Source organism: Leptodactylus fuscus, chromosome 1, assembly GCF_031893055.1.
Source record: "Leptodactylus fuscus isolate aLepFus1 chromosome 1, aLepFus1.hap2, whole genome shotgun sequence".
Taxonomy (NCBI): Eukaryota; Metazoa; Chordata; class Amphibia; order Anura; family Leptodactylidae; genus Leptodactylus; species Leptodactylus fuscus.
The window spans coordinates 104,018,497-104,043,333 of NC_134265.1; the positions used below are offsets into that span (position 1 = coordinate 104,018,497).

At 42.9% G+C, this 24,837-nt stretch overlaps 1 protein-coding gene across 1 annotated transcript in view; it reads left to right on the plus strand.

Annotated features, from left to right (window-relative positions):
• Nucleotides 1–24,837, plus strand: part of MMP17 (matrix metallopeptidase 17) — a 152,107-nt gene that overhangs the window by 111,299 nt on the left and 15,971 nt on the right. The window contains exons 3-6 of the mRNA XM_075274977.1: nucleotides 7,482–7,611; nucleotides 13,869–14,152; nucleotides 15,367–15,543; nucleotides 17,362–17,461. Coding sequence (XP_075131078.1) covers nucleotides 7,482–7,611; nucleotides 13,869–14,152; nucleotides 15,367–15,543; nucleotides 17,362–17,461 — 691 coding nt within the window. The remainder of the gene's footprint in view (nucleotides 1–7,481; nucleotides 7,612–13,868; nucleotides 14,153–15,366; nucleotides 15,544–17,361; nucleotides 17,462–24,837) is intronic.

Consider the following 24,837-nt stretch of genomic DNA (forward strand, 5'->3'; position numbering starts at 1 on the left):
ATCGTAGGGTTTCAGTCTACTCCTGCCATGAATTTTGGCCTGGGAAAGGAGATAGGCCACCCCAGTTTGCACCGGGGACCAGACTCCACCACATTCACCCTGCCTGTCATTAAAGATAAGCACTGCAGCATCCCTGACCACAGGCGCTTGTCCATGTGTCGGTGGTCAAGTGGACCTTGCAGCAAAGCGCAGAGCTCTGGGCCCGACTGATGTTATGGGACACATGCAGGCGCAAGGCAGGGACAGCACACCAAGAGAAGTAGTAACGGCTAGGCCCAGCATAGGGAGGTGCCCTAGCTGCCATCTGCTGACGGAAGGCCTGGGTCTCCAGAAGCATAAACAAACACCAACATCTCCAGGGCCAGCAGTTTATCGATGAGGCTGTTAAAGGCTTGGGCATGGGGGTGGGTTGTGTTGTACTTCTGCCTGCAATGAAAAGCTTGGGAAATGTGGAGTGGCTGGGAAGAGGCGCATGATGGTGCAGGCCAAAAGGGCGCATGAGGGTGAACTCCCCAATGTGTCAGAGATAGGTGTGTAGGTGTCCTTGCATCATATACTTACACCATATTTGGCTTTGGAAGTTAATTTTGTGCCAAAAAGTGGTTAAGACAGCGATCCCTCAGCTACTCCCGTTACACTGTCTAGTGAAATTACCATCTTTGGAAGTGGACCACCACTTGTAAGATCCCAAAGGAAGCAGGCAAGAGATGTGCAGTGCAGAAAAAAAGATGAGAAAATAAGTGTAGGCTGTAGAGCACAGAGGGATCGGAGAGGACAGAGCTGGTGTCGGCCAGGTATTCCCACAACATGCGCCTATACTTGTCCCTCCTGGTGACACTAGGCCCCTGAGTGGCAGTAATTTGTCCAGGGGGGCCATTAACGTGTTCCAGACCTAGGAATAAGTCTTCCAACAGGTTAGAGTTTTGCATGCCTTTGCTTCTACCCACTGTTTTTGCTGCTTAGCTTCCCTCCACATCTACACTGCTTTCACCCCTAAACATCACCCCAGTTTATGCCTTTGCTTCTACCCTGTTTTTTTTGTTGAATTAGCTTCCCTCCACATCTACACTGCTTTAGCCCCTAAACATCACCCCAGTTTATGCCTTTGCTTCTACCCTGTTTTTTTTGTTGAATTAGCTTCCCTCCACATCTACACTGCTTTAGCCCCTAAACATCACCCCAGTTTATGCCTTTGCTTCTACCCTGTTTTTTTTTTGTTGAATTAGCTTCCCTCCACATCTACACTGCTTTAGCCCCTAAACATCACCCCAGTTTATGCCTTTGCTTCTACCCAGGTTTTTTGTTGATTTAGCTTCCCTCTACATCTACACTGTTTTAGCCCCTAGACATCACCCCTGTCCATGTGGGGTCGGTGGCCTCGTCATCCACCAACTCCTCTTCCAATTGCGCACTGGCCCCTTACTGCAAACCGCACATGACCACAGCTTGCCCTGATGGCAACTGTGTCTCATGATCCCCACTTAGGTCCAGACAAGTCGGTGGCGGGTCCAAAACCCCAAAATTGGAAGGAAATGGCGGATGCTGCAGTATTTCTAACACCTGTTCCTGGTGCTCGGGCCTGGTCTGTGTTGTACCCTGCACCCTGCTTAATGCAGCTGCCATATCCGAAGTTGTGCTGAGCGCATGCTAATGTTTCGTGTCCAGTGCAATGGATGGGATGGGATTTCACATAAGTCTGCCACCCATGGCCACTCATGGTTGAGCAACTGAGGGAGTTGACTTTGACGAACCCGAGGGTTTTGGAGTTGGAACTACATCAAAGGTCTGTGCTGCTCACACACTCTGCTCAACACATGATATGTTTAGTGCCAGCAGTGTGGAGACGTCGCACAACAGCCGTTGTTCCAGCAGGTACAGGCATTGTAGGAGTGCATACAGGCTAGCAGCAGCAACTATAGACTTTAAAAACTATCCGCACAAGCGCCACACTTTCACCAGTAGCTCAGGAACATTGGGGTACCTTTTTCAAAAGATTAGCAGCAATGAGTTAAAAACGTGGCCCAGGCATGGAATATGTTGCAGGCTGCCAAGCTACAGAGCCGATCCCAGGTTACGGCCATTATCACACATGACAACATGCCTGGGCCCAGGTGCAGTGGCATAAACCACATTGCCGTCTCATCGAGGATGGCATGACTCACTTTGTAGGCAGTGTGCTGTCTGGCCCCCAAGCTGATGAGCTTCAGCACCGCCTGCTGACATCTCCCCACACCAGTGTTTTAGCGTTTGCCGCTAGTAGCTGGGGTGGAGGTTGCAGCGTCGTAGGGTTTCAGTCTACTCCTGCCATGAATTTTGGCCTGGGAGAGGAGATAGGGTACCTCAGTTTGCACCCCGGGACCAGACTCCACCACATTCACCCTGCCTGTCCTTAAAGATAAGCAGCATCCCTGACCAGAGGCGCTTGTCCAAGTGTCGGTGGTCAAGTGGACCTTGCAGCAAAGCGCGGAACTAAGGGCCCACCTGATGTTGAGTGACACGTGCTGGTGCAAGGCGGGGACGCCACACCGGGAGAAGTTGTGACGGCTAGGGACGGCATAGTGAGGTGCCACAGTTGCCATCAGGTCCGGGAAGGCGGGAGTTTAAACAAGCCGGAACGCCAACCTCTTCTGGGCCAGCAGTTAAGCGATGTTGGCGTTCTAGGCTTGCGTGGGTGGGTGGTTAGCGGTGTATTTCTGCCGGCGCTCCAATGTCTGAGAGATGGTGGGTTGTTGTAAAGAAGCGCCTGATGGTGCCTTTGATGGTGCAGGAGAAGGAGATAAGACAGAAACAGGGGAGGATGAGGGAGAAGTCAACAAAGTGGCGGAGGCAGATGAAGTGATGTCCTGGCTCGTCCTCTGGAGTGCATCGCCAGCACTGTGAGCAGAGGCAGTGGCATGAACGGCGGGCGACGTTTGTCCTGCCGTTGCTGCCTGCCACTGATTCCATTGCTTGGATTCCAAATGACGGTGCATTGAAGTGGTGGACAGGTTGCTCTTCTCAGGGCCCCTACTTGATTTCGAGAGGCAAATTGTGTAGACGACACTATATCTGTCCTCGGCGCATTCCTTGAAAAAACTCTACACCTTCAAGAAACGTGCCCTCGATGGGGGAGTTTTTCTGGGCTGGGTACAAAAGGGAACATCTTCGGACATTCCGGGTCTGGCCTGGCTTCGGCAAAGCAGCTGACCTCTGCCTCTGGACATCTCTGCCTCTAGCTACCCTTTTTGGTGCTGCACCTGCCTCAACATCCACACTACTTTCCCAGCTTGACATCCGCCTTGTCCAGGTGGGGTCGGTGTCCTCGTCGTCCACCACCTCCTCTTCCAACTCCTGTCTCGCCTCCTCCTCCTGCACAATGCGCATGTCAACTGGCTGCCCTGACAGCAACTGCGTCTCATCGTCATCGATGAGGGTGGGTTGCTGGTCATCCGCCACCAAATCGACCGGAGATGGAATGGAGGAGACTCTAGTGTTTGAGCATCTGGACACAGATACTCGTCTGTTAGGTCCGTGGAATCGCGAAATGGAGGGGCAGGTTGCGGTACAGTCAAAGGAAGGGAGAACAGCTCTGGGGAGCAGGGACAGTTGGGGTTATTGTTCTGGGAAGATTGGGAATTTTGGGTGGAAGGAGGACAAGACTGTTGGGTAAGAGGAGGTAGAGGCTGACTGGCTGGTGGACAATGTGCTTTAAGCGTTATCCGACAGCCATTGCAAGACCTGTTCCTGGTTCTCGGGCCTACTAATCTTTGTACCATTCAGCCTAGTTAATGTGGAACTTTTGTGCAAAGCGCAGAACTTAGGGCCCGCCTGATGTTAAGGGACACACGCTGGTACAAGGCTCAACTCACCCTAAGTGCCAAAAACACTGCTGGTGCAAGGCTCTACTCATGCCAAGGGCCTCAATCTCTGCTGGTAGCTCAGCTTAAGGTCCTGTAACTTTGTTTGGAAGGGCTCATGTTAAGGGCTAGAAAAGTGAATTTTGGAAGGTCTTACCACATCACACACACACACACACACACACACACACACACACACACACACACACACACACACTCAAAATGACAGTTAAGGGTGAGGGCTTTTGGAATTCCCATTGCCTATTCCATTTGTGGTTGTCATGGGGAACGTGATTTAAAGGGGTGGTTGTTACTGTTTGTTGAGCTTAAATTGGGGTTTGTGTCCATCCATTTTGGGAGTAAAGAAGGTTTCCAGGTATTTTCCCACTTTGATAGAGGTTTTTTTGAGTGTGTAAAGTGTGTAGTTGTTAGGCTGTGATGTTGGGGTAATAGAGGGTCTTTGGTGTGTTAGATGCCCCCAGACATGCTTCCCCTGCTGTCCCAGTGTCATTCCAGAGGTGTTGGCATCATTTCCTGGGGTGTCATAGTGGACTTGGTGACCCTCCAGACACGGATTTGGGTTTCCCCCTTAACGAGTATCTGTTCCCCATAGACTATAATGGGGTTTGAAACCCGTTCGAACACACGAACATTGAGCGGCTGTTCGAATCGAATTTCGAACCTCGAACATTTTAGTGTTCGCTCATCTCTATTAATGATCCATTGTAAAAACATGACAGCCTGTATGGCCAAATGGTTTCCAACCACAGGGCAGCCATAGCTCAGCTGCAACGTCAACCTAACCGTGGATCTTTATTCCTTCACATTCTGCAGCAAGAGTCCACACTACAAAATTCCACATTAGAAACTGTCTTCAAAGAGGGCAATTTTGCAATTGTGCTTTTATTAAAGTGACCAAAACATAGTCACATACCATCTGACATCTTTGCCTTAAACTAGGCCTTCTTCATTACCATATGTTCAGGAGTAAGTATCTGTATCTGGCTTCACCCGTATATAGGTCACCCTTCATTTGGTGTCACAAATACCACAAAAACACCTATCACTAAATGCCATTTGGTGAGCAAGATTTAGTCTCTCAGATTCCACAGGACCACCTGAATTCTGTGCGGGTTATTGATTGATTATTGTTGAATAATTGATTATTGTTTTGGTGGCAAGATCTGGTCTCCCACATAAGAACTGTGCTATAACTGATTGTTGATTTGGTAAGATTCGTGTCCTAGACACCACTGGACCACCTATAACTGATTGTTTAGTTGGTAGGATTTTGTGTGCTAAACACCACCGGACCACCTATAACTGATTGTTTAGTTGGTAGGATTTTGTGTGCTAAACACCACCGGACCACCTATAACTGATCGTTATCTAGTTGGTAGTATTTTGTGTGCTAGACACCACCGGACCACCTATAACTGATTGTTGATTTGGTAAGATTCGTGTCCTAGACACCACTGGACCACCTACAACTGATTGTTGGTAAAATCTCATCTAACAGATACCATACAAGCACCTACTGTATAACCTCATGTTGTTTGGTTGGTAAGATTTCGTTTTCTAGACCCCACAGGACCACCTATAACTGACTGTTGTTTAGTTGGTAGGATTTCGTGTGCTAGACACCACAGGGCCACCTATAACTGATTGTTGTTTAGTTGTCAGGATTTGGTATCCCAAACACCACAAGACCACCTATAACTGATTGTTTTTTTAGCTAGTCTCACAAGTATCACACAACCTTTTATAACTAATTCTTAATTGGGTGGAAGGATCTAGTCTAAGAGATCAAACAGGAAAGATTTTACCTTTATTATTTGGATTGTAGGATCCAGTCTAACACAGGGCAACCTATTAAACTAATAGTTGCTTGGTTGGTAGGATCTGGCCATGCAGGTATCACACAACAAACTGCTGTATAACTTATTGTAGTTTGGTTTGCAGGTTTTGGGCTCACAGATATCAAACAACCACTTAGAACCTATAGCTTATTGTAGTTTGGTTGGTAAGATCTGATCTAACAGATCCCATACAGTCACCTACTGTATAACCTCATGTTGTTTGGTTGGTAGGATCTATCTATAACCGAATGTCGTCTGAGTGTTAGTTCATCTTTGCTACACTACAAAACATCTTTATCTATAAAACCGATTACATGTTGGTTTCTAAATTCATGTTCATTCTTTTCTGTATGTTACATGTACAAAACATATAGAAAACTTTTTCTGTTTGCTGAAAAACAAAAGCAATTGACACTAGTTCTAAGTCTAACATTGTCTTGCTTGTATTTCATCTATAGGAAGACTATATAAATGCTCTAACATGATTTTTGTAAGAAGTCATTACTTTCAGATGGGCTGTAGATTACATTGTACAATGTCAGTGTATGTCCCTATGGACTTCAGCTGTGTAAACCTGACTTTTCTCAGAGACTCTATCTAACAGAAAACTCCAGGAGGACTTCCCCGTTAACAGTAATACACAATCCAGAGCTGAGTACTGGCAGCCATTTTTTTCTCTCTCCCGCTCTTTAAATTTCAATTTCCTTGTTCCATTATCAGAACGGAAAAGCAGAATTCAAGCTGTGACAAATCTGTCAAAAGAATGCACCAACAAAAATTTGCAATAGTACTCTACTAGCACTAAGAGCATTACTGCTGTGCCTTAGATAAATAGATAGGAAGACAGACAGATGGATAAATAGATGACACCAGCGGCACCTAATGGATTTTGTTGACTTATGGGTTTTGTTGAGATCCATCACAATGCATGTCGTTTTACCAATAAATATAGCGCTACATTTGACAGAATCTGCAGCAAATTCTCTGACACAGATACGAACAGAACATTAAAGGAATTGTCCAGGATATTTTATTATTGCGGCAAGAGGCCGGGGGTAAGGTAAAAATAAAAACATACTCACCTTTCCCTAATTTTCCAGTGTCCCAGACCCCTGTCGGGTCCTCGTGGTATGTGATAACTGTCAATCAGCAGCCTAAGGAGAGCATGGGACGTCACTCATGGATGTTGCAGGTGATGTTTCAGTTCCTTTCCTTAGGCCGCTGATTGGCCTGAGTGGTCACGTTTGGCGTGGACTTCTGTTGGCTGGACAGCGGTCTAGGGCACTGGAGCACCAAAGACAGGTGAGAATAGTTATTTTTTTGTTATTTTTTCCCTTCCTCGGCCCCCTGCCGCATTTATAAATTATCCTAGACAACCCCTTTACACATGCCTTCCTGTAAGTAGGATATCCTTGAGTTACCATATGCTATTATGTATTGCTGTAATTGTACTGCATGCTAATACAATTCCAAACTAGACGTCTTCCAAGCCAAATTCATTGACTAGAATGTTTTCTATAGCGGTGAATGATGTTAATAAGCTTTTATTGTTTATAAATCAATAACGCATGTGAAATCGTCCGCTTCTATAATTACTCTAAAAGCTTTACTATTTGAATCATTAGTTCTAAACTCGTGTAGGAGTCTGCAAATCCCACAGGAAGTCCATTCATTTCTGCTAAACTTGAGTGCTGTTCAATAAGTACTCTGTCTAACAAAAGGATTAACAATGAATAATGAAAGACAATTACTTTACTAAGAGGCAACTCTGTCCTCTGACATACAGATGAGGCCACCTTGGAATTAATGAAAACCCCTCGCTGTTCTCTACCTGATCTGTCCCAATCAGAGGCTACGAGGAGAAAGCGGAATGTCCAGGCGGTGACAAAGTGGAGCAAGAGAAATCTATCTTGGAGGTAAGAGTCGCATTCATTTCTATTGTGTCACATCATGCAGTGTACAGAGCAGCAAAGCTACAGGTTCCTAAGCCTGAAAGATCTAAATGTATGGGTTACAGCGTTTTGAAAAGCTTATGGAATTTAGAGGGAGGAAAGCATCACTGTATATTCATTCTACTAATGTAAATTCTCAAATAAGGTGGCGTCCAGTTTAGACAATGCTATGTGACCTAAGCAGCCAGTCTGTATCATATTTATGCAGTGTAAGGGTGCGTTCACATGATGTAAAATGGAGCGTGATCTGGCACGTCTACGCGTGTCAGCAGTTTGCGCGCTCAAAAAGATCCCATTGATTTCAATGGGAGTTACGAGCGTATACGCCGCGTTATTTTGCGGCTGCAAAATTACGGACGCAAAATAACGTGGCGTATACACTCGTAACTCCCATTGAAATCAATGGGATCTTTTTGAGCGCGCAAACTGCTGACACGCATAGACGTGCCAGATCACACTCCACTTTACATCGTGTGAACGCACCCTAAGAATGCACCAGTACATCACAGTACATGAAGCTGGATTACATATTCCGGTGAATCTTTAAACTGTCTTATCTAAGTTGATACCACCTATTTGTTGACCTATTATGCCTCAAACATTTGCACGCTCCTATTGCACAAGGCAGAAAAGCGTCTAAATCACACACTAAGACTGAGGCCCCACATTGCAGAAACAGCTTTTTTGAGCCACCCAAGAGTGTATTGAGCAGAAGGTAGAAGTATAAGAACTTCCTATATATTTCCTATTCCTTTTGTATCCATTATTGGCTTTGACTCTAAAATACGCAACATCTGCTCAAAAAAAAGCTGCATATCTTCAACCTTGGGCCTCAGCCTAAAGGTGATGCAAAGCATGCACACAATTTTACTGTCACAAATTACTCCTGACATATTTAACATTGTACATCTGCCCCATTGTGGTGCAATAATACCCACAAGGAGTTCATCAGGATTAGAAATTCATCAATAAACAGTGCTACTCTTGTCCATAGACTGTGTCTGGTATTGTAACTTATTCAAATAAAGGTAGCTGATGGAAGACAAAATGTCCCAAAATTTGTTGCGGTAAGATTCATTCAATTCAGGGCAATTTCCATTTGGTCTGAATAAATTTGGACCAAATCGAAAGGGTCCTGATTGCTATGAAAATCATTGTGCGTTTTATGAAAGCAGGACCTGGCCCAGCCAAATGATTCAGTATTGTAGAAAATACAATCTGATTGGACAATATCGGTGGTGGTTTCGTCTATGGATGTTGATATCAGTTGCTGGTATCAATGCCCTGACATTGCATCTTCTGTGTATTTAGAGTCATGTGAAGCAAATTACAAAAACCTCACATTATATGGAACCCAAAACATTTGGTAAATTCCGAACAAACCTGTCATAGAGATGAGCGAGTACTGTTCGGATCAGCGGATCCGAACAGCACGCTCGCATAGAAATGAATGGACGTAGCCGGCATGCGGGGGGTTAAGCGGCCGGCCGCTGTCAAAGCGGAAGTACCAGGTGCATCCATTCATTTCTATGGAGCGTGCTGTTCGGATCGGCTGATCCCAACAGTACTCGCTCATCTCTACGTACGGTGTTTAATTCTGAATTGAATCTCTAATCTCTTTTAGCTGAACTGCAAAACCAGACACATTTTGAATATAAGAGAGACAATGGGGAAAAATGAGACTATTTTTCTTCTTTAGCTATATATACTGACATGCTGAACAAGGTTATGTGTGAAACTCTCCAGGCAACATGTACGATGATAAACATGTCATGGAAATGCTCATTACATGTGTCTACTAGACCTGGTCGGCTGTAAAATGCATATACTAATTGCTACAGTAGGATCCCTTGAAGATTTAGCTATGTACACAATCGTTCTTTATCTGCAATAGATTTTTTAATAACAGAATTTATAGATCAATTAAACAGTAACCTAAGATAATAGGGTTTTAATTAAATTTCATGTGATGCATTGGGTAATAGATCTCAGTTTCACATTTACTGCCTTATAGCCCAAAGTGGTTTGCAGTCACATAGTAGGTATCATTTTCTTTTGACATTGGATTGCAATTACATTCGTGTAAGTACATTATTGCACTGAAGTCCATAACCTTACTTATCCCCTTGCATTTGACATACATCCCGTCACAGAGTCATCTTTTTATTTTGAAATTGTTTTCATCTGTCAAACAAAGCAGCCCTTTTAATTGCGCCTAGGATCCGATTTGGAAAGGAATCCATATAGCAAGAGAGCCCCCTGGTGGAATATTGTCTGGCACTGCAAACTGATATTCCGACCTATTCCGTTCACATGGCAGTATGCTGCTGTGTATTGCATCGGTATTTGTAAGCCAAAAACCAGGATTAGATCCAAAATACAAAAGATGTACAAATAGTTCCAATATACTTCCCTCTGTAGATTCCATTCCTGGTAGATACTGATGAAAATGATGAATTGTGTGAACATGCCCAAAATTAATATAATAGCTTCACTCAGTGGCGTAACTAGGAACAGCGTGGCCCCGTGGTGAATTTTTTTTTAATGTAGATTGTGAGCCCCACGTAGAGCTCACAATGTACATTTTTTTTCCCTATCGGTCTGTCTTTAGAATATGGGATGGAAATCCATGCAAACACAGGGAGAATATACAAACTCCTTGCAGATGGCTTTTTGCCCTTGGCAGGATTTGAACACCAGGACTCCAGCACTGCAAGGCTGCAGTGCTAACCACTGAGCCACTGTGTGGCCCCCCCATGGCAAATTTTTGACATAGGGCCCCCCTTCCCGACCAACGCCTGCCGAAGACTCCCTGCCGACCGACCCCCCCTCCCCGCATTCGTGCGCTCTCTCTTATGCCCCATAGTGGCCCTGTACACACTATTATGCCCCATAGTGGCCCCTGTACACAGTATTATGCCCCATAGTGGCCCCTACATACAGTATTATGCCCCATAGTGGCCCCTACATACAGTTTTATGCCCCATAGTGGCCCCTGTACACAGTACTGTGTTCCATAGTGGCCCCTGTACACAGTATTATGCTCCATAGTGGCCCCTACATACAGTATTATGCCCCATAGTGGTCCCTACACACAGTACTGTGTTCCATAGTGGCCCCTACACACAGTATTATGCCCCATATTGGCCCCAGTACACAGTATTATGCCCCATAGTGGCCCCTACGCACACTATTATGCCCCACTGTGGACACCCATGAACAATTATTATACTCTGGGGTCTTTTCAGACCCCAGAGTATAATAATCGGAGACCGAAGGGGGGGTACAAACATAAAAAACAATGTTGCTTACCTATCTCCGGCTCCCCTGCAGCCCTTGGTGGTGTCGGCCATCTTCAATGACGTCCTGGGATGTCACATGACCCGGGACGCAGGCCCTGTTCATGTAACATCAGGGAGAGTCACAGAAGCAGGCCCAAATCCTGCCTGGAGAGGTAAGTAACACGGTTCTTTATGTTACCTTTCCTCTCCTGGACCTCCAATCATTATTCTCGGGGGTCTGAAAAGATGTTTGTGGGGCCCGTGGCGCCACTGCCAGGAACGGTAAGGCCTATTAAGAAAAGAAAAAACGCAGCGGTAGCCGCTGTCGCCGGGCCCCTAATGTCCTGGGCCCTGTGGCATCCGCTACCCCTGCTAACCCGGTAGTTACGCCACTGGCTTCACTTATTAAAGCAGAACTGTATAACATAGCCAATAGAAGAGAAGTGTGACTCGGCCTATACCAAAAACACAAAAAATAATATGTAACAATACCATCCTTTGTATGACGCTCAAGTTACCAATATCTTCTGAAGAGACTACAAATTATCTGTTTGTTTTCTACCATCCGACCAGCAGAACCCTGAACAGTCTCATACTTTGCGTGGTAGCACACAGATGGGATAGATTTACCATATTCACATCACTTTCTGTTATTTAGTTTATTGCCATATTTCATACAAATATCCAGACAGTGAAACAGACTGCATCATGACAAGAGTTGTAAAGCAAACCTGTCACCATAAAAATACACTGCAATCTACTAACATCATGTTATAGAGCAGGAAGAGGTAATAGCTTATAATGTAGTCATTTAAAGGGATTCTATCATTAAAATTACATTTTTTCTTGAGAAAGGAACCTAGACATTCCGAAACGTTGTAATCTGTCATCATTATGAGTTAGCCATTAAAAAGGTATCAACTACTGCAGACTATCAAGTTTTTTTGTTTTTTTTATATTTCCAACCCACTGGCTAACACGGTACAAGAACGAACATTTTCCTTATTTTTTCTCGATCACACATAGGAATAGCCTTAAGAAAGATTATTCTTCTCCTACCTTTAGAAGTCTTCTCCATGCCGCCGTCCAGTAGAAATCCCGGTTTTCGTATGTGTGCAAATGAGTTCTCTCACAGGACTAGGGGCGTCCCCCAGCGCTCAAACAGCACTGGGGGCGTCCCCAATGCTGGGAGAAAAATCTCCAGCGCCGCCTCCATCTTCTTCAGGAACGGCTTCTCTGCGTGTCTTCTTCCAGAGCTGAGTTCAAACTTCTACACATGCACAGTCGGCTCTGCCATTGGGACTCGGGTACATGCGTGCGGCCTCTTTTGGGAGGCTTCTTTTGGAGACTGATTTTGAGGCGGATTCCATTGAAAAATGCTCGCCAAAAAACTCTGTTTGCATTGACCCTGACATCATTCCATGTCAATCATGCCCAGGAGGCATGACTAGCAAATGGTCAGAGTAACTAGGTTGAAGCTGTGACTACTTGCTCTTCAGGGTTTAGGAGTCCAGTGGGTGGAGTGACTCAATCATCCTGCATGAGCATGCATACAAGGACAGCTGTCAGTAACTATTTAGGACCAGCACTCCTAAACATACAAAGAACAAGAACACTCCGCACAGAGAAATAAATGATCCTGAAGTTTTTCTTTTTCGTTGTTCTGAGCTTTGTGTTTTGTTTTGTTTTTTCTTGTAATTTTACTGTATCATCTATGCTGCTGTAACACGCTGAATTTCCCCATGGTGGGACTATTAAAGGATTATCTTATTTCAGTCACAAGGTTACAGTGAATGTTTCCCACAAAACTATATACTGTATCAGTTCCTCCTGCTCTATTACATGCTGCTCACATCTTAGGCTACATGTGCAGTGTGACAGCACACACAGCAATGATTTCAAAGTTATGCTCAACCCCTTTAAATGCTGCTTACATATAACTTTGTAGCTACCAACAGAGGCGTAACTAGGAATGGTGGGGCCCCGTAGCAAACTTTTGACATGGTCCCCTCCCCCAACCGACAGTGACGCTGAAGCCCTCGACCGGCCCCAGTACACAGTATTATGCCCCTTAGTGGCCCCTGCACACAATATTATGCCCCATAGTGGCCCCTGCACACAGTATTATGCCCTACTGTGGACACCCATGAACAATTATTATACTCTGGGGTCTTTTCAGACCCCAGAGTATAATAATCAAAGACCCAAGGGGGGGATACAAACATAAAAAACATTGTAACTTACCTATCCCCGGCTCCGCTGCAGTCTTCGGTGGTGTCGGCCATCTTCAATGACGTCCGGACGTCACATGACCCAGGATGCAGACCCGGTTATGTGACGTCAGAGATTATTATTATTATTATTATTATTATTTATTTATTTATTTATTTATATAGCACCATTAATTCCATGGTGCTTTACATTTGGGGGTTACATATAATACACAGAATATACAGGTAGATATAATACTAACAGTGACCGACTGGCACAGTGGGGTAGAGGGCCCTGCCCACGAGGGCTTACAATCTATGAGATGTCACACAATAGGCGCAGAGAGGTAAGTAACAGTGTTTTTTATGTTCCCTTACCTCTCTCAGGCCTTCGATCATTATACTCGAGGGTCTGAAAAGACCCCCGAGTATAATAATAGTGTTTATCCCGATCCCGACCCCGCCAGGATCAGTAAATAGGGCCTATTACTGGCCTATTAAGAAAAAAAAACAACGCAGCGGTAGCGGCTGTCTCCGGTCCTCTAATGTCCCAGGCCCTGTGGCAGCTGCTACACCGGTAGTTACGCAACTGGATACCAAGACCTGATCTATTGTTAGTGATATGCAGAGAACATTACATTTCTAGACAAACATCCTATTTTTTTTTGTAGGCAATGCTTCCATTTGTGTCTTTCATGTGTTTCATGCTGTCTCCTTTTTCTGCATACAGGGTTAGAACATTCCCTAAGGAGTCATCACTGGGTCATGACACTGTGAGGGCCTTGATGTATTACGCTCTTAAGGTGTGGAGTGATATCACACCACTGAACTTCCATGAAGTGGCTGGGAATAATGCAGATATTCAAATAGACTTCTCCAGAGCTGACCACAATGATGGCTACCCATTTGATGGACCAGGTGGTACTGTAGCTCATGCCTTTTTTCCTGGTGAACATCATACCTCTGGTGACACTCATTTTGATGATGAAGAATCATGGACATTCAGATCATCAGGTATGTCAGGGTAAGAGAAACCATCAGTCTAGTTTTGCAATTGAGCTGTAGTCACAAAGGGAGGTTGCTGTTATTCTATTTTAATATATCTAATCTTTTTTTGGTACCAACATGCTCTTTAAAAGGAGTCTACCATTGGCTATATCGTTTTTATTAAATAAGAATATCTTTACATATCCTTTAGAAAGGCAATTCTAGGCATACCTTTCATTTGTTGATGCTCGCAGCCATTTTTTAATTAACCTGGTTCCCTTAATATGCAAATTACTCTTCAGGGCACATCAGAAACCTTATCCCTATTCACCGAGCACCCCTGCAACATCAGCCACCTCTCTTTCTCAGTGCCCCTTTCTTCACAGACAATCTCTCTTTGTACACCTCTTCACTACTTCCACAGCAGCTACTCACGTACAGTGCATATGTGAGATTTTAATCGAGCTGTACGTGACTAGCTGATCTTAAGGAAGCAGTGAAGAGGTGTAGAAGGAGGGATCTTCTGTAAAGAAGGGGGCATTGAGAAACAGAGATGGCTGATTATGCAGTGGTGCTTGGGGAACAGAGATAAGGCTTCTGGTGCTCCCTGATGAGTAATTTTCATATCAAGAAAACTGGGTTAATAAAAAAAAAAAAAAAAAACAGCTGCAAGGATCAATGAATGAAAGGTATGCTTAGAATAGCCTTTGTAAAGATATGCTTATTAAAAAACGATATAGCCATTAACAGATTCCCTTTAGAGGCTAGCTATACAGACCTATATGTAACTCTATAGTTACAGACTTCAAGCAAAAAAAGAAATAATATCCAGTTAGATCGTATAGTACTCTGTGCGATTGTGTGATATTTATATTAGGAAGACATAGAAGTATGTATGACTGCTGGGTCAGACTACACAAGGTTTGTTTGTTGTCTGTTACCATGGAAATGCATCGGTCTACAGAGAGATTATAGAGATGAAATGGCAAGAAATTTATAATGAAGACTATTTGCATTTTTGTTTAGATAAAATTTAAGACCATTGGAATAAAAACATTTGGCTAGATAGGTGTATACAGTCTTTAGAACATCGCCATGACTCCTGTAGTATAAAAACAATCGCTTAGTCTGATGCAACGTTTAAAAATGAAAGGGACAAATACAAACCTAAATATGTTCACATAGAAGTATATGTTGCTTACCTTCATTTATATGTTAAACTCTTACAAATCTCTTTCTAGATGTACATGGCATGGACCTGTTTGCTGTTGCAGTACATGAGTTTGGTCATGCAATTGGACTGACTCACATTTCTGATATGGAATCCATAATGAGACCATATTATCAAGGGCCAGTGGGTGACCCCCTGAAATATAACCTGCCTTATGATGATAAAGTCAGGATTTGGCAGCTATATGGTAAGTCTACGTGTATGTTTATACATTATATTATACACACATTAATATCAAAGCTACAGAGAGTGGAGACAACTCTGTAATACCAAATCTGTAACCTATCCTGAATTTAAAGGAATTGTCCAAGATTAGAAGAAAGGGTCTACATTGCAGAAACTTATCCATGGGCTTTTATTGCCTCACAGCCCCACCAAATGAATTTCATACATCATTAATAACAATGGCCGGTATACATTAGTGGATATACTGACCAATCCCTTTTAAACAGGACCATTCATGTCTTCTAACACAGTGCATTTTATATACCATTTGGAAGCTGTTCATGTGCTAAAGTGAATTGTTTCTTTAGTTTGCAACTTCTGCTCCTGCTGAGATATTGATGACATTAGTTTTGGCTACCAATATCAGTGTACTGTTGAGGGAGGGGTAGTCATTATATTCCAGTGTCATTACTAGACAGTGGAGACTGTTTCCTTCTCAGTACAAGAAAATACATGTGTACTGTAAGGTGATCATATCCCAGTGATGATGCTGGCCTGTGAAGACTGCCATGACAGTGCAGATGTCAGTACCAATATCTCTGAGACAGGAGAATATAAAAATAGCTGCCGATTTGTAGAGACTGTGTGGAGAGACTTCTAATGGTATGTAATATGCACTGTGTTAGACAGGGGTCCCCAACCGCCAGTCCGCGGACCAGTACCGGGCCGTGGGGCATGCTGCACTGACGCTTGGTTGTTGCTCATCGGGATAGGGTGAGGAAAGTGCGGGGTTGAGCCGGGACCCGCTGTATGTCCGGGATTCTAGTACTGTGCAGGACATGCAGCGGGTCTTGGCTCCACCCCGCACTTGCCTACCAAACTTTGGGCAACAACATTACACGTCACTTGTCCCTGTGACGTGAATGTAGCTGTAGTGAGGCTGTAGTGAAGTTAATAGCAGCATTAGGAGTGATATCCGTCATCAGTATCCATTTCATAACAGTGTCTGTCATCAGTAGCCATCTTCATAACCTGTAGTGTCCATCAGTTTGCACTTTCTCTTGTGTTTTCATATGTACATGATTCTAATCTGCTCCCGCATGCTCCGCCCCAACCACACCCCTTCCCCGCCCCCATCCACACCCCTTCCCACCCCCACCGAGCCATAGAAAAATTGTCTTGCTGAAACTGGTCCCTGGTGGAAAAAAGGTTGGGGACCACTGTGTTAGAGGACATGAAAGGTCCTCTTTAATACCATTAGTTCATGGTAGATACAGCCAAGGCTCCATCTATGATTTGTTCCATAAATATCATGTAGCAGCGAGCATTGGTAATGGAACATACCAATGCTGAGAGCAGAAATAATTTATAGTAAATAATAAATTATAACAATTTATAGAATATATCAATACATGGTGTATGGAAAAAAATCTCCCATACATTTGTATTCTTCCATTCTTACAAAGACTATATATTTGACTTTTTGTTCCCATTGCAGATTTCCTTTTTTAAGTGCCAATTTTATATACATATATATATATATATATATATTAGATCTTTTACTGAACAGAGTTAAATTGTAATAATACATAACTGGTGTAGCAAATATTAAAAAAAATAAAAAAAGTAAAAATAAATCTAAATTGTGTTCACAATAAAACCAGAATCACATAGGGTCAGGACGGCTCTAGGAAATCCAATTATTACGCAGCGTTATCAGCTCATCATTTCATGTCTGGGTGCACCGTTTGTGAAATTAGTTTTTGAGGAAGATGCTGTGTCTTATTTTCTGTTCCAGTGTCCTACATGGCCTCTAATCCTTCACCCTCTCTCACCCCAGGAGTCCGTGAGTCTGTGTCCCCAACAGCAAAGCCTGAAGTGGCCGGAGCTGAAGAACATCCCTTTCTGCCTGATCTGCCAGAAAACCGCTCTACCATCCAGTAAGACGTCACTAGTTCCAGACAGATGGCAATGTATTTCTATCTCCTTCCAGAGCATTGCCATATTCAGTCAGCCGGGCTCCTTTCTTTTGCGCAGACTGCAATGATTTATTTTCCATGTAAAGCATAATTCACAGTCAGCTGGTAGGGTCAGATATATCCTGTTCTACAAGACGTTGTCCATAGGTGAATGCTCCCTCGGTGTTCTGCAGTGTGGTTAGTATATTAGATAAGAGAATATTTCACAGGAACTCGAGAAGAAAATAATAGTGGCACATGAATACTGAAAAGCTTTAGCTGGCCCATTATCAAGGCCATAGCTGTAACTAGCAGGATGGCAGGAATATGGGGCCTAGTAACTGGAGGGGTACTATCGAAATTGGAAAAACAGTCCTAGTCTATAAAACACTACATTGTAAACATCTTACCCCCAAATTCCAGGGATAATGTTAGAATAGGACTACTTTCTGTTTCTTTGAATAGCTTTTACTTTGTCCACCTCAGTAAGGGACCATTCACGTTATGTTTTAATCATCTATTTAGCAGATCCATTCAATTTATCAACTAAAAGCACATGCAAGCATGTAGACAATGTAAGAAAAAAAATCTATTTTTGTCCTTTTTCCTTTTGTCAGAGTCAAAAGCACAGTACACTACACTTTTGGATCTAGCAAAAGAAATTAAACAATGTTATTTTTGTTTTTTTTTTAAAAAAAAACGTTATCTCAATATAAATGGACGTCAACTTGTTTGCATTCATGTTTGATAGATCTACAAAACGGATTGTCAAAATGTAATGTGAACTGTCCATTAATATGCTAAGGTGGTCTCACATTTTGCTTCTTTCTTTGCCATAGCTAGTATGTATAGCAATCCCTAGTGTGGTGAGCTGGCAACGTCTGAAGCTGCAGCGTCTTTTCTGCACGGAGGGGTTGCCCAGCATCTCCTCTGTCTAGCATTATTCTGCAGCATTACTTATACACCATCTCCTGTAACAAGCAGCCTCAGAAGCAGCAGACTTAGGCCTGGCTCACATCTGCGTTCGGTATCTGTTAGGGGAGGAGAAAGATATGCTGCCACATACTGGCCTAACACATGCAAAAATAATACTTCATTTAAGATACACAGGGTACATGTGGGTCAACAGATATACTTGATGTATGCATTTGGAGTTTACTGATCGTGAAGGAAAAATAAGGTCATAACAGAGCCTAAGCTATGTTTATCCCTTTGATACACTTTTTATTTCTTTTCCCATTTCCAACATACCATTTCAACATGACAGGAGATTACATTGGTGGTGATTTGGACAGATTTAGGGCACTCACCCTAGTAGTCAGTGTTATTTCTGAGCCAAAACATTCTGTCCTACAAAGCCAGGATTCCTGTAAGCTCCTGGAAGCCACTGCTGTGATTTTCTGCCATGCTTTCATCTGAGGCCATGACATGCATTTTTTTTATCCTCACTGTTATGAATAGGCCATGAAAGCAGAGATATTATGAAATGATATTTCAAGTACATTTGAAATCAATATCAAATAGGATCAATGTTTAGCAGTAATATACAGTATAACATATAGAAAGTTTGCATGTCTGTATCTAGAAATAATTGCTAAACATGTTCAGAATAATTCGACATGTTTAATGAAACCAGTATATACTACATCTATCTACAGACATGAGCCAACATATTCCGCAGCACTTCACAATTTGTCATACAACTACCGTCTAGGCTTATTGCTGTACATTCACAACTGGGACTGGGATTGTAACTAGCTGAAGTCAAATAACATCTATAAAAGGGAATGTATCAGAAAAATTACATAATATTTAAATCAAGTTTTTTTTTTACAAATGGAAACAAACGTTTTTTTTCATTTTCACATTTTAAGGCTACATTCACAACTGCATTGGAGTCTCCATTTGAAGGCAAGAACAGTTGATGGCAGGGGTCCCTGTTGTCAGACAACTGCAAATACCATATTGATGGCGTGACCAAATACGTTATCAGAAGCCTTTGCTCTGAAAAACTTTAATAAATTCGATATTGTACTGCTGGAGGTCTTATATACAGAGAAAGCTCTATATGCATCTCCCATGGTTTATGGCCTGTACTTCCTTACAAGGGCTCTATCATTTGGAAAAGTAATTTTTAAATAAGCACATACTTGCATAGCCTTTAGAAAGGCTATTTCACACCTACCTTTTGTATGTAAATCGCCTCAGTAGTGTTTGAATAAGTCTATTTTTATTCATATGCTAATGAGCGTCGACCGTGCACCGGAAGTGTCTGTGATCACTGTCTGCTCTGTGTGTATGTACAGCAGAGATGAGTCATCAGCACAGCAGCCTCTGCTTTACATACACATAGAGCAGACAGTACACAGAGACACTTCCGATGCATGGTCGAAGCTCATTAGCATATGAATAAAAACGGACTTAATAAAAATCTACTGAGGCGATTTACATACAAAAGGTAGGTGTGGAATAGCCTTTCTAAAGGCTATGCAAGCATGTGCTTATCTAAAAATGACTTTTCCAAATGATAGAGCCCCTTTAAGACTGTAATAATCTATTACATTTAGTTATCAGTTCATTTGCAATCATTAAAGCTGCCACATACCCTACTGTACTGCCTATACAGAAGACACAGGAAAGAGTCTCAAATATTGGTGTTCTTAAGAAAGTAGCTAACAGCCATTATTTATTATTGTATATCAAGGAGTTAACACATGACTTGTGGGGGTATTACCACTGAGATCCCCACCAATCCTGAGAACAAGGGGTGTTTTACCACCAATGTGCATGAGCTGCAGTGAAGGCAGCCGCACCCCTATTGGAGGCAGATGTGCTCCTGCTCTAATTCACTACAATGGGAGCACCAGAAATCGCCAAAGTACACCATTAAGCTATTGCTGATGCTCCCATTGAAGTCAATGAGAATGGGGGTGCATCTGCATTATCAGTACAAGCAGGGGTCTCACCAGTCAGACACCCACCTATCGGCCATACTATGGACCTTTATAGATAGAAAATACATCTTTTACATGGCATAACTGCTTTAAAGGAGTTTTAAAATTTTATAAAAGATCTGGTTTTATTGAACACTAAATGTAATCCTCACCAAGCCTTCAAACTAGCTCAATAGCAGATTGCTATAAATAGCACTTTGCAATTCCCAGAACCAAGGTGTCATTGTGACTATTTGATTCTGCTAATGTGACAAAGAAGTGAAATAATGATGTCCTTGTCACTAAAATGAACATGTTCCTGATTTTAGAAGTGATGACTTTTCTCAATCCTGTTAAAACTGAAAAACAAATGACAAAATCCAAGTTTTAAATTCCAATCACACTTCATAAAATGGATGTTTTTCCAAGCCTGCCACAAATCATTATTGTCCTTCATTTTTGCATTTGCCAGCCTGTCCCTATATTTATATTGTCTGAATGTCACACGATCTTGCTAAAAAAAAAAAAAAAAAAAAGCTGTGAAAAATGGAGGAAACTTGTTTTTTTTTTTTTTAATGTATGCTTTGCATTCTGGGGGCTGCTGGTTTCACACAGATTTTTCATAGGCTTGAGTCTATTCAGGGCTCTATGAAAGCAGACAAAAATCAGACATGTCCTGTTTTTTGATAGATCCTTCACATAGTCCATAAAGAGGTTTTTTTTGTTTTGTTTTTTTACTTTAACCAAAGTGAACCTTAACCAAGATGTTGTAAATTTTCACTTTACACACATATCACAAGAGGGGCATGCTTAAAGCACCTCCACCAACTCCAACTCTGTATTGTTTAATAACTTCCATTGATTCCAGTGTACTTGGAATTTTTTCTCTATCCCCCACCATACCTGATCAATAACTGCTGTTAATTTCAGCACAATCTTGCTCTCCACTGTCAGGTGGGCGTTCCCTGCCTATCTGCTCCAACACAGGACTGCCCACCTGACGTAATTGTGCTGAAGCTAACAGCACCGATTATTCAGGAACATTGGGGCTAGAGAAAAATTGCAACTGCTCCAGGATCAGTGGAACGGGACCCATTGAAAGTGGAAAAGAACTAGAGTTGATTGAGGTGGTGAAAGGTCCTCTTTAAGGCTGTAGCCCCACGTTGCATTTTACAGTCCCTACAAAGTGGATGGGATTCTGGCATTTTCCATTTAGGTATAATAGGGGCAGAAAGTAAGCAGAAGAAAACTCTGCAAAATCACAATGAAAAACGCTGCGTTTCTGCTACGTTTTTTTCCGCAACTTTTTTCTGAGCTTCATTATGTTGGACCTTAGCCTAAAGAGGCAATTCCAGTTTTTGTCATATGACTGTAAATGCTTACGTTTACCATGAAATCAGTGGTGTAGCTAGGAATGGTGGGGCCCTGTAGCGAACTTTTGACATGGCCCGACCAACCCCCTCTCCGCCCAGCATCGCATTCCTGCACATACTATTATACCCCATATTGGCCCCTGTAGATTCCATTCCTGGTAGATACTGATGAAAATGCTGAGTTGAGTGAACATGTCCAAAATTAATATAATGGCTTCACTCAGTGGCGTGACTAGGAATGGCGTGGCCCCGTGGCAAATTTTTGACATAGGGCCCCCCTTCCCAACCGACGCCTGCCGAAGACTCCGACCAACCCCCCTCTCCCCGCATTCCTGCTCTCTCTCTTATGCCCCATAGTGGTCCTGTACACACTATTATGCCCCATAGTGGCTCCTGTACACAGTATTATGCCCCATAGTGGCCTCTACACACAATATTATGTCCCATAGTAGCCCCTGCACAAAGTAGTATGTCCCATAGTGGCCCCCTACATACAGTATTATGCCGCATTGTGGCCCCTGCAAACAGTATTATGCCCCATAGTGGCCCCTGCACACAGTATTATGCCCCATAGTGGCCACTGCGCACAGTATTATGTCCCACAGTGGCCCCTGCACACGGTATTATGCCCCATAGTGGCCCCTGCACACAGTATTATGCCCCATAGTGGCCCCTGCACACAGTATTATGCCCCATAGTGGTCCCTACACACAGTATTATTCCCCATAGTGGCCCTGTACACAGTATTATTCCCCATAGTGGCCCCTGCACACAGTATTATTCCCCATAGTGGCCCCTGCACACAGTATGTATGCCCCACTATGAACACCCATAAACAATTATTATACTCTGGGGTCTTTTCAGACCTCAGAGTATAATAATTGGAAATCCAGGGGGGATACCATAAAAAAACAAAGTCACTTACCTATCCCTGGTAAGTTCTCGGTGGTGTCGGCCATCTTAAGTGTCATACGGGACGTCACATGACCCGGGATGCAGACCCTGTCATGTGACATCAGGAAACGCCACACAACTAGGCCCAAAGCCTGCCCGGATCGCGGAGCGATAAGTAACACAGTTTTTAATGTTTCTTACCTCTCCTGGGCCTCCGGTCATTATACTCGGGGGTCTGAAAAGACTCCCCGAGTATAATAATAGTGTTTGTGGGGCCCGGAGCGTCACTTACTGATCCCAGCCCCTGCCAGGATCGGTAAGTAAATAGGGCCCGTTACTGGCTGGAGTTACTCCAGCCAGTAACAGCCTATTAAGAAAAAGAAAAAAACGCAGCGGTAGCGGCTGTCGCCGGGCCCCTACTGTCCCGGGCCCTGTGGCAGCTGCTACACCGGTAGTTACGCTCCTGCATGAAATAAAAATGCTACAACTTTTTTATGAAAATATATTAATTAATAAATTCATAAATGCGTGCTACCACTCACCATGTCAATAGGGTATGCTGCTGCAGTCACTTTCAATTGCGACACACTCATAACAAAGTGAATGGTAACAAGCTTATTCACTTACATCTGAGTTTTGTTCAGGGTTTTGCTATACAGGTATAATGGAAAAATTTGCACCTGTTCTGTGTTTTCAACCATCCCTTGGATGTGGCTTATGAGGACTGATGCAAAGCAGTTACCAAAAAACTGACGTGTGCATACAGCCTTATTCACATATTTCATGTAACAATAAAAAGTAATGGCTCAACATAGTGTTTAAGTAACATCTGCATTGATGTTTGTATTTTTATAGTAAAAACTAGTATTTACACAGAGATTAACACAGATTAAAAAGAAATGTCAGGAAAATCTTTATTAAATTCTTGTTCTGGGCTGTAAAGGTCGTGTGAGGCAACATAGAACATCTACATATTCGGGGGGCAACACAGTGGTGCAGTGGTGGATAGCGCTGCAGTTTTGTAACGCTGTAACGTTCAAATACCACCAGGAACATCATCTGTAAGAAGTTTGAATGTTCTCCCTGGGTTTGCGTGAATGTCCTCCCATTCTCCAAAGACATACTGATAGGGAAAAATGTACATTGTAATCCCTATATGGGGCTCACAATCTACACTTAAAAAAAAAAAAAAAACACCTCTATATATTTGGCATCATGTTTAAGAGAATTCAGGAAGGATTATACTTGGCAAATTACAATACCAATAACATTGGTGTAGGAAGTAAAAGTGCAAAGAAAAGTAACATTTTTCTCCAATTTTCTCTATAGAGTGGCAACAAACTAAAATAGAGTGTCTCCATTTTGGTGGCATACCAGAGGCTTGCACTATATCTCAGGGTTGGTTCACACTAGCATATGTATTATGTCTGGGGAGAGTCCGCATGGAGACCCCCCCGGACAGAATACAATCGCAATTGCAAGCGCTGTGCTGTCAAAGCGCACGGACCCCATAGACTATAATGGGGTCCGTGTGCTTGCCGTGCAATGCCCGCACGAATAGTCTATGGGGTCCATGTGCTTTTACAGCACAGTGCTTGCAATTGCGATTGTATTCCGGCCGGGGGGTCTCCATGCGGACTCTAACCAGACATAATACATACGCTAGTGTGAACCAGGGGTCAGTGAAAAAAAGGGAGAGATAAAAACATTTTGGTAGACTAGAAAACAAAAATATCCACATTTAGAATTTCTTCTTTTAAAACGTATCATCGCCCCTTCATTCTGAATTGAATACTGTGTTTTAAATTTCAGCCAGAAAGAGGCCTCATTTGGAATATATTCATTATATACTTTTCCATATCCACATAGCACTAATATATATATATATATATATATATATATATATATATATATATATATATATATATACAGTCCTATGAAAAAGTTTGGGCACCCCTATTAATCTTAATCATTTTTTGTTCTAAATATTTTGGTGTTTGCAACAGCCATTTCAGTTTGATATATCTAATAACTGATGGACACAGTAATATTTCAGGATTGAAATGAGGTTTATTGTACTAACAGAAAATGTGCAATATGCATTAAACCAAAATTTGACCGGTGCAAAAGTATGGGCACCCTTATCATTTTATTGATT